General features: G+C 47.5%; 1 protein-coding gene across 15 annotated transcripts in view; it reads right to left on the bottom strand.

Moving 5' to 3' along the window:
• LIMK2 (LIM domain kinase 2) overlaps positions 1–11,182 on the bottom strand; it is a 66,361-nt gene that overhangs the window by 12,920 nt on the left and 42,259 nt on the right. For all 15 annotated transcript variants that reach the window (XM_078338560.1, XM_078338485.1, XM_078338492.1 and 12 more), the window contains 6 exons: positions 8,537–8,672; positions 7,732–7,841; positions 6,889–7,077; positions 4,734–4,839; positions 4,197–4,393; positions 688–874 (listed from right to left, as the gene is read on the bottom strand). In XM_078338560.1, coding sequence (XP_078194686.1) covers positions 688–874; positions 4,197–4,393; positions 4,734–4,839; positions 6,889–7,077; positions 7,732–7,841; positions 8,537–8,672 — 925 coding nt within the window. The remainder of the gene's footprint in view (positions 1–687; positions 875–4,196; positions 4,394–4,733; positions 4,840–6,888; positions 7,078–7,731; positions 7,842–8,536; positions 8,673–11,182) is intronic.

The following is an 11,182-nucleotide window of genomic DNA, read 5'->3' as shown; positions in this document are numbered from 1 at the left end:
GATTCAGACAGAAGCATATCCTCTTTCCTTGAGAGCTGGGCATGCATGGAGGATAGGCAAAAACCCAGAAAAGCGAAATGGGGAAGGAGGCAGGAGGGGACACTGCCAAGCCAAGCAGGGGCTCTGGTCATTTGGCACCGGAGTGAGTCTCTTGAGTGAACAGAGAAGTCTGGGGGCAGAAAAGTCAGTGCCAAAGACATGCACCAGGGAGTTGGGTGGGTCAGGGGTAAACTTTCCAGCCCCGCTGCCCCCACAAGCTGAGACACATGGCTTACCTGACCCCCCCTCCCAGTTCTCAGCAGAGGAGGAGGAGGAGAGAAAGAGAGAGATTAGTCCCCAAGACTGTTTCCCAGGGAGGCAGAAGCCCCTGTGTGTTCCTTGTAGCATGCCCGGTACTAAGGCCTGGGGGCACCTAACAAACACCCACTGACTGGTGGCAGGAGGACCACAAGCACAGCTCAACCCAAGCTGGATCTCCAGGTCCACAAGCTCATTGTAACAGCAACACTGACCTTAGGTGGCCTGGGTGGATGCAAAGGATACCTTTCATACTATCACCCAAAGCCAGGAAGGGGGCCTGATGTCCTGCAGGGTATGGGGTGGGGCCAAGTGATAAGAAATCCCCGAAAGACAGTGAAAGAGGGGGGCTGAGGGCATAAAAACAAAGCAATTACTGCCTGTGCTCACCTTTATAGCTTGCCCAAAGAAGCCCTTCCCCAGGACCTCCCCGTGGATTAGGTCACAGGGCCGGAAGATCTGCTGTGAATAGCTGCTGGAACAACGAAGGGATTCTGAGCGGCTGATGTCACGGCTGAATAGCAGGGGCTCCTTTGGGGAGCTGGGGCCAGGGGACTTGGAGATGCTGTTACTGCGCCTAAAGATGGGGAAAGATGGGAATAGGGATACACAGTCCTCAGAGACCACCAAAAAACCCTAGAGGAAGGAACCTAGGGGCACCTGTCCATTCCAATGTCTATAGTTTAGATGCTATTATTGGGGAACAGGGGCTCTTACATCAGATGTGCCATTATGGGGTTGCAGACATCACTCATTTATTTAAGCATAGTAAAAACACATTCAAAATGGGAACTCTGCATACATCACACACAAAACAATTAACTAGATTCTACTAGCTTATAATGCTCAGTATATGACATACATGACAACATTATAGATGGTAATTCACCATCTCCCATATCTGCTTGACTTAAGGTACTAACTGGTTTAGAATGATAGTTATACTAGTATCCAAAAAATGAGCAAATGGGATTTTTTTTTTTTTTTTTTTAGACAGTCTCACTCTGTCAGCCAGGCTGGAGTGCAGTGGTGTGATCTTGACTCACTGCAACCTCTGTCTCCTGGTTCAAGCGATTTGTCTCCTGGTTCAAGCGATTCTTGTGCCTGAGCCTTCTGAGTAGCTGGGACTAGAGGCATGTGCCACCATGACCAGCTAATTATTTTTTTTTTTTTTGGTTGAGACGGAGTCTCCTTCTGTTGCCCACACTAGAGTGTAATGATATGATCTCAGCTCACTGCAACCTCCACCTCCCAGGTTCAAGTGATTCTCCTGACTCAGCCTCCTGAGTAGCAAGGACTATAGGCGCGCGTGCTACCATACCTGGCTAATTTTTGTATTTTTAGTAGAGATGGGGTTTCACCATATTGGCCAGGCTAGTCTCGAACTCCTGACCTCAGGTGATCCACCCACCTTGGCCTCCCAAAGTGCTGGGATTACAGGCATGAGTCACTGTGCCCAGACTAATTATTGTATATTTTTAGTAGAAATAGGGTTTCACCATGTTGGCCAGGCTAGTCTCGAACTCCTGACCTCAGGTGATCCACCCACCTTGGCCTCCCAAAGTGCTGGGATTACAGGCATGAGTCACTGTGCCCAGACTAATTATTGTATATTTTTAGTAGAGATGGGGTTTCACCATGTTGGCCAGGCTAGTCTCAAACTCCTGACCTCAAGTAATCTACCTGCCTCTGTCTCCCAAAGTGCTGGGATTATAGGCGCGAGCCACCATGCCTGGCCAGCAAATGGGATTTTGGATGATATTTTTGCACATCTTTGTACCTGTCCATATCTCCTGAATTTTAAGATGATAAGCATATATGATTTTTATAGCAATAAAGCCACTATGTTTATATTTTCAAAAGGCAGTCCATTATAGTCATGGTCAATGACTGTTATTTTGACTTAGTGAAGAAGGGACAAGAAGGTTGAAGTCCACAGCACTGCAGGTAAACAGCCCCGCGAACTTTCTCTCTGGTGTATGGTCTGCTACTGTTTTACTTGGGCTACCCAGAGAGGACTGCAGCTGGATGGCTCCTGGCTTGTCCTGTCCTACAGGTTTACTTACCCTTGTTCTTTTGCTCTGCCTTCTGCTGACCACGCCCACAAGGGCACACAAGTTTAGCTGGCCGCCTCCTCTGCATGGTGGCTCTACAGATATCTGGCCACCCCGAAATCTTCCCTTTTCCAGGCCATGGATTTCCAGCCCTTCTCTGCCCTCTGGTGCCCTGCCTCCCACTAATTTTATCATACTGACTAAGAGCAAGAGGCAGCAGGAATGAGGGGAGCAATTTGAGCAGTGGCACTGTTTCCAACACATGCCAGCTGAGAGGGCCCCAACTTACTTACTCAGTTTGTTTGGTGAGGAAGGTGGATAAAAAAATCATTTTTAAAATTTTTTATTTAGCGAAAAGGTCTCATTCTGCTGCCCAAGCTGTAGTACAGTGGTGTGGTCAAGGCTCATTGCAGTCTTAAACTCCTGGGCTCAAGCAATCCTCCTGCCTCAGCCTCAAGTAGCTGGGATTACAGGCATGAGCTAGCATGCCCAGTTAACTTTTTTATTCTTTGTAGAGACAGGAATGTTGCCCAGGCTGCTCCTGAACTCCTAGCCTCAAGAAATCCTCTGGCCTTGGCCTCCAAAAGTGCTGGGATTATTAAAAAAACTTTTTTTTAACCAGCTAATGAAAAAAAATTTTTTTGGCCGGGCGCGGTGGCTCAAGCCTGTAATCCCAGCACTTTGGAAGGCCGAGATGGGTGGATCACGAGGTCAAGAGATCGTTGACCATTCTGGTCAACATAGTGAAACCCCGTCTCTATTAAAAATACAAAAAATTAGCTGGGCATGGTGGCGCGTGCCTGTAATCCCAGCTACTCAGGAGGCTGAGGCAGGAGAATTGCCTGAACCCAGGAGGCGGAGGTTGTGGTAAGCCGAGATCGCGCCATTGCACTCCGGCCTGGGTAACAAGAGCGAAACTCTGTCTCAAAAAAAAAAAAAAAAAAAATTTTTTTTTTGTAGAGACACTATCTCACCATGTTGCCCAGGCTAGTCTCAAACTCCTGCACTCAAGCCATCCTCCTACCTAGGCCTCCCAAGTATAGGGATTATAGGCATGAGCCACTGTACCTGGCCAAGAACCTGATTCTTAGTGATACAAAGAATGTGTCATGTTTACTGAACGCTGTCCCTATGGCAGCACTATACAACTTTATGTCCTTTTCCACATTTAATCCTAACATAATTGGTGAGACAACCACCTGTCTTACCAACACTTCACAGACGCAGAAACAGGCTCAGAGAGATGAAGTGTTATGCGAAGGGAGGAGCTCAGCCTGAAGCCCCAGTAGGGTATCAGTATTTCTGCCTGGGAGCCAATGCTCTTGACTTTGTGTAAGTCTCCCTACTTGGGGCTTCCACTCAAGGCAACTACTCCTTCCCACCCATGGACCTGGCAGAATCTGGGGTTTGGGCTTATTGGTCCCTCAAGTCTAAAAAACTTTCATTCATCGTTTGCTTTATTGTTTTCAAAGTCCATCTGTACAATTTTTTTCAACCCTATTTGTGCCCCTAACTCCAGGCTCTGAGCTCCATGTCTCCTCCACAGGCCATGCTGCCCTTCAGGGTATAGTATCACTGCCTCCTGTCCAGCTTAGGAGTTCAGTGGACAGAGCCTGACCCTCCAGTTTCTAAGGAAACCTGGCAGACAGCTGGGTACGCACAGGCTCTGGCTATGAACTGTGATCCCCATAGGGGCAGCTGGGTCAGCACAATCCTCATAGTCTGTCCCTGGCCAGCTGGTGCCTTGCCTAACTTTGCAGGCTTCTGAAAGCCAGCTCAGCTTCATCTGAGAGACAGACATGGGACAGAAAAGAGCCAGAAAAGAGTCAGAGTGGGAGGTGGCACCTCAGGGAGCGTCTCCTCAGTGTCCCCTCCAGATTCTCCTTGGTGTCCAGCGTGCTGAGGGTGTGGGGGTGTTCAGCATTCTGCATGTGAGGAGAGAGCCGGGCCTCCAGCCGCAGCTGATCCAGGCGCTGGGAGACAGGGTCATGTTCAATCAGCAGCTGAAGTGTCTGGCTCGTCTGGCTAACTGCATCCTCCACCTGTGACCAAGAGCAGTATAAGGCTCCCACAGGCTGCCCCATCCCAGGCCACCCATGGCCAACCCAGATGACTCAGGCACAGTGTGGCTAGTGCTCAACTTGGCCAATGGTGGCCTCTAGCTGCCAGTGGCCTCACAGTGCCCTCTGCCTGGCATCCTGTCAGCTCTCTCATTGGTCAACCATCCTGCTACCCTCAAAATAGGTCATCAGTGGTCACAGGCACAATGGCTAAGACAAAGAGATGGGCTGGGGGTAGGAAAACATAAAGGCTATAGCCTGATTTCCCAAAGGATCTGTTTCATGTCCCACCCTCACAAGACAGATTGGACACAGACTCTACCTCCTCCACTCGAAGTGTGCGGACAGGGATCCCATTGATCTCCAGAATACGGTCCCCAGGATGGATGGCATTGCGATTGTTGGGACTGATGTGCATCCGGTTGACCCTAGGCCAGACAAGAGTTGAGGCAGAGTAAAGATGTCCTAAAAACCTGCTTGACCAATTCTGCTTGTACAGGGAAGGTTTACCAGGTCCCAGGCCACCAGTGGCCCGTAAGAGGCCCAGGATACCCACACAGAAAAGCAACACCCTTTCCAGGATGCCCCATATCAGTGAAGGGCACTGCCACTCACCCTGTGGCCTAAGCCAGAAACCTGGACAACATCTTCCCATCTGGAGTTCCCTCATCACTCTCCTACTACAATCTTTAAGAACTCTGCCTTCTTTCCATCACTGTAGTTATTCATATCTCTTACCTGGATCACTGTAATAACTTCTTTTTAAAAAAAACAAAAAACAACTTTATTATTATTATTATTTGAGATGGAGTCTTACTGTGTCATCCAGGCTGGAGTGCAGTGGCACAATCTGGACTCACTGCAACCTTCAGCTCCCAGACTCAAGTAATTCTCATGCCTCAGTCTCCTGAGTAGCTGGGATTACAGGCATATGCTACCATGCCCCTTCTAATTTTTTGTAAAGATGGGGTTTCGCCATGTTGGCCAGGCTGGTCTCAAACTCCTGACCTCAAGCAGTTCATCTGCCTCGGCCTCCCAAAGTGCTGTGATTACAGGCATGAGCGACCATGTCTGGACTTTTCTTTCAATTTTAAAAAATAGAGACAGAGTCTTGCTGCATTGGCCAGATTGGGCCAGATTGGTCTTGAACTTCTGGCCTCAAGCAATCATCCCACTTCAGCCTCCCAAACTCCTAAGATTACAAGCATGAGTCACCACACTCAGCCTACAACAGCTTCCTAATTGTTCTCCATACCTCTAGGCTTTCCCCTCTCTACTCCAACCTCCATGCCAGTGATAATTCTAAAATGTTAACACTTGGTCACATCACCTTGCTGCTTAACTCTCAATGGATCTGCTGGATCTTCATAATCCAGGTCCTCTATGCTTAACAGCCCCTTTTTTGGTCACACCCAACCTACACCAGACATGATTAAGACTCTCACTTTTGGAGAAATGCTTCTCCCTCTGCCCTGAACACAATTCCCTCTCCTCTTCATCTAATGAGGTTGCAGAACAGACCTTAGCTCCTGACTTCCCAAATTCTAGTACCTTTCACCTACTGTGCAAGCACTAGCCTAGTATCCAAACATGGTAGATGCACAATCAATATTTACATGGTAAGTGGCCAGAGGTACGAAATTACTGGTATTAGAAAGACACAGACTCTTCCTCCATCTGGTCTCTGGTGTGAATCTAGGATAGCATCTTAACTTCTTTTGGGCCATGGAACACATTTTCTTTATTCATTCTCTCAACCATCAATATAATAATCAACTCCTACCATATGCCAAGTACTATTCTAAGCCCTGGGCATGCAGCACTGAACGAGACAAAGCAAGTTCCTCCTGGAATTTACATTCTAGTGGAGAAGACAGAAGATAAACAGCTACTACACATAATCAAGCCAGATAATTTTTTTTTTTTTTGAGATGAAGTCTCGCTCCGTCACCCAGGCTGGAGTGCAGTGGTGTGATTTCGGCTCACTGCAACCTCTGCCTCCTGGGTTCAAGAGGTTCTCTTGCCTCAGCCTCCCGAGTAGCTGGGACTACAGGCGCATAACACCATGCCCAACTAATTTTTTGTATTTTTAGTAGAGATGGGGTTTCACTGTGTTAGCCAGGATGGTCTCAATCCCCTGACCTCATGATCCACCCGCCTCGGCCTCCCAAAGTGCTGGTATTACAGGCACTGTACCCGGCCTGAGCCAGATAATTTCAAAAAGCAAACATGATTTGAAACATGACACCTGAAAGGTGAGTGATTCTGGCCTTAAGTATCTGGTAGGAAGTAGCGTGGGCAGAGAAAACAGTAAGTGCCAAGGCCCAGGTGTGGTTACAGCATAGTGGGGTCCAGGAGAAAGATATGAGATGAGGATAAAGGGAGTTCTGCATAAGACTTTAGAGTTCTGACCCCTCTAAGGCCCATTTACAGACTCTGCTCAAGAATCCCTGCTGAAGAATTCTCAAAATACTTACTCTTTCACTTGCACGGTGGTGGCGTAGTTGGAACAGGCACTCTCCACGGACACAGAGAAGCCCCGCCTGCCCTCAGTGGTGGCCGGCATGGAGATGAGTGTGACAGAGTAGGGCAGCTGGTTCTGAACAGACTCTGTGGAGAGTCTCTCAAACATGGGTGCCAGCACCACCTCATTGTGGCATTTCCCACTGGGGAGAAGGAACAGAGGGAAGTAAGATGCTGGAGACCCACCTGGAAGCCCCCCAACAAACACTGCATCATGTGGCTTTATGTAACAGTACCCATTGTCTCACTATCACCCTCTCTGTCATGATTCTAGCTGGCTGCTCAGAATGAGGATCCTGGATTCTCAGGGTGGGCTGGGACAGGAGGTGCTGAGCTGGATCTGCAGCAAGTGGTATATTGGGAAGAACACTGGCCTGGGTTGGGGTGAAATGGCCTGGGTTCTCTTCATTCTGCCTTTGACTCACAATGAGAACCTTGTCCTGTACTCTTCTATGTCATGGGCCCCAGGCTGACTTCTTTTGCTAACTAAGGTGGTTGGACAGGGTGAGCTAAGGGGTCTTTGAATTTAATGTTCTGGGATCCTCCTTGGAGAGTGCCTCCTATTGGGAGGATTGCAGGGCAGAGTGAGAACATTTTCAAGATAGGTAAGAAAAAAGGGCAGAGTCATATGTAAATAATTCTGCTTTTAAGTTAAAGAGCTGGTTAAGAGCATTGTTGTGATAGGAATCCAATGTTCTGCCTATCCCAACAGTGTTTCTGCCAAACTCACCCTGCCACCATCCCTCCCCTAGGCCACTTGTACATGGGAGAGGATAGACACAGGGTCACCATCTTACCAGTAGAGGGTGGCATGCTGCACCAGTGCATATGCATCCCCATCCTCAATGATCACCTTGCAGCTCATACAGGCAAAGCACTCTGGGTGGTACTTGAACTCCCCCGCAACCTGTGAGCAGGTGGGGAGAAGGGTGTACAAAGGGAAGAAGGAAGTGAGTTATCACTGTTGCTGGAGTGAGGAGAGGGGTGGGTGAATGACCGCCAATCAAGGCCCCAGTCAAAATCTACTCTTTCACTCTCTGCCCTAGAGCTTCCAAAGGAAGTATCAGATTGGTGCCTCCTGTCATTTCTGAGATTGAACAAAACTGTTTTCATCTCAGTTATGAGAAGAAGTCCCCAGAAGTAATCATCCCCACTAAAAAAGATCATAGTTCCTCCAATAGAGGGTTGGCAAGTCTGTGACTATACTTAAAGCCCTTTGTCCAGAGCAGGTACAAGAAGGAGCACCTCTCTCTGCCAGCTCATTCCAGAGTCTCCTTTTCTGATTCCCTGAACACAACCTAGGCTTATCCTCTTCTCAGCCTGTAACACTCTCCTTTGAGGTCCTTATCCAACAATATTGTGTCTCCTCTCTGCCTGCCTCTCCTCCCACTCCCAACATTAAACTATTAAATCTTTGAGGGAAGGATCTTACCTTTCACTTAATAGGTGCTCAGTTGATACCTGCTGGTTGAATGAATGAATAAGTAAAGGGAGATGCCCTGGCTGATGGAAAGACCAAAAGATGAATGGCCACAGGGAACCGGAAGCACCGTCAATGGACTCTGATGATCAAGAGGGGCAAATAGGAAGGGATTCACTCACCATAAAAGGCCCTGTCATCAGCAGGGAGCACCCATGACAGAACTCCCCAAACTTCCCCCAGTAGTCCTTGCGACAGTAGAGCTTCCCATCCTTCTCGTAGTACCAGTTGGTGAGGGAATCCTGGCACTCTGAACACCTGAAAGGCAAGACAAGAACTAAAACTCTCCTGGATCCCTGGAATCAGGCCACATAGGCTGTCCCTGGATCCTAGGACTGACAACAAAATGGACAGTCTGATCTAAAGCCAAGATGGGGGAAGTTGCAGCCTCGTGATGTCTCCCCAAGGGAAGCTGGTTCAGAGTGAACAAGGCCCTAGAAACTAGCTCTGTGTTGCCTGCTTCAGTGGACAGACTAATGTTTCACAACCTCTTTGGGTCTTGGAGCCCTCTGAGAATTTGATAAAAGCCAAGAAGCCTCCCCTAGAAAAATGCACATATAAGGAAAATGTGTATATAATTTAGGTGTGAGGAGTGTGTATATCAAGGATTCTCTGGCCAGGTGCAGTGGCTTATGCCTATAATCCCAGCAGTTTGGGAGGCTGAGGCAGGTGGATCACGAGGTCAAGAGACTGAGGCCATCCTGGACAACGTGGTGCAACCTCGTCTCTGCTGAAAATACAAAAATTAGCTGGGTATGGTGGCATGTGCCTGTAGTCCTAGCTACTTAGGAGACTGAGGCAGGAGAATTCCCTGAATCTGGGCCGACATTGCGCCACTGTACTCCAGCCTGGTGACAGAGGAAGACACCATCTCAAAAAAAAAAAAAAAAAAAAAAGGATTCTCTGAAACTTATTTATGGCCCCAGTTAAGGACCTCTGGGAGGCTGAGGTGGGAGGATCACTTGAGCCCAGGAGTTTGAGGTCAGCCTGGGAAACATAGTAAGACCCCATTTCTAAAAAAAAAAAAAAAAAAAATCCATGGCTCCTTTCTCCCCTAATCACCTGGTTATGAAGCTCTACCTCTCAGGTCAGGTGTGTTCTCAGGACTTACCTGCACAGACAACCTCCTCCTCCCTTCTGAGCTTCCCAACACATACAACTGAGAGTTCCCTGGCCTTCTGAGCCCAAGCCGTTTCTTTCCTTCTAGTTCCTTCTTTTCCCTATTTTTGTTGTGAAGGCCTTCCACACTGGCCACATCCTTGCTTCTGAGAGGTTTGAACATTGCTTGGTTTGAATCTTGATCCTGCCACTTACCAGTTATGTCACCCTGGGCAAGATATTTTACTTCTTTGGCCTAGTTTCTTCATCTATAAAATGAATTGATGTGAAAATTAAGGGAAATAGTATGTATTAAAAATATACAGAGCAACCAGGCACAGTGGCTCACAGTTATAATCCCAGTGCTTTGGGAGGCAGAGGCAGGTGAATCATGAGGTCAGGGGTTCAAGATCAGCTTGGCCAACACAGTGACACCCCATCTCTACTAAAAATACAAAAATTAGCTGGGCATGGTGGCACAGGCCCACCTACTCAGGAGTCTAAGGCAGGAGAATCAGGAGGCAGAGGTTGTGGTGAGCTGAGATCGCACCACTGCACTCCAGCCTGGGCAACTAAGCAAGACTCCGTCTCAAAAAAAAAAAAAAAGATCTAATATAACAGAAACTCAATATGTGGTATTATTAAAAATGGTAATGACATTGTAATGGCAGCTCACATTATCAGTCACTTACTGCCACTAACTGGACATCTTCTCTTAGTAGCTTTCACTCTTTGACAAAATCTAACTAATAGCATCCTATTATTACAACAAGCTAGCTAGTGTGAAGAGAAAATAAGCTAATGTATGAGAGAAAGCCTTTAGCCTGGCAAGTGCAGCTAAACAGTGCCACTATAAAAGATAATACACAGGGCACCCCACTTCACCTTTCAAGAGCTTATAAAGAGTTGAGGAAGAGAAAGTCTCAATAAAACTTAACAATACAAGGTGAGAGACCACATTGAGTTCTACTACTTATGAGCACTGCAGGAGGCAGAGAAGAGAGGCAGGAATGAGCTGAAGCAGCTGAGCTAGGGAAGTTTAGAGAAGCAAGACCCTGAGAATCCCTTTATCTTTCTGGAGTGCCCAATTCCCCTGAGTGCTCAACAACTACTGATGGCTATTTTCATCCTATAGCTTTTCCTACTTGTCCTGTGGAAGGGGAACTTCAAGGTCTTGAGGGTTGGGTATGGCCTGAAAAGTATGGCTGTGAAGTATCTAAAAACCACACAGTGAGGATGGAGGCAGAGGGACTGTTCTCAGTATGTGGCTCACAATCCTCTCAATGAAAGATACATGTGAATAAGTTCTAAATGGGGAGGAAAGACATGCAGGTTGAAGTTCTTGGGTGCTAACATGGCCTTGGACAAGCCCCTTTCCCTCTCTGGGTTGTTTCCCCACCTGTGAAAGAAGGGGACACATAATCTCAGGTCTCCTTAACTCTATGCATAGCTGTGTTTTTCCCTAGATAATCTGAGGTTCTAATCTTAGTAGTACCATTTACCACCTAAGTGATATTGAGCTAATCCCTTCACTTCTCATTTATGAAATGGCAATGTCATCACCTAATTTCAAGGTAGTAGTGAGGATTTATTTATTTATTTTTGAGATGGAGTTATGCTCTTATCGCCCAGGTTAGATTGCAGTGGTACTATCTTGGCTCACTGCAACC

The sequence above is a fragment of the Callithrix jacchus genome, chromosome 1 (genome assembly GCF_049354715.1).
Source record: "Callithrix jacchus isolate 240 chromosome 1, calJac240_pri, whole genome shotgun sequence".
Classification (NCBI taxonomy): Eukaryota; Metazoa; Chordata; class Mammalia; order Primates; family Cebidae; genus Callithrix; species Callithrix jacchus.
This window is presented reverse-complemented; position numbering and strand designations above follow the sequence as displayed.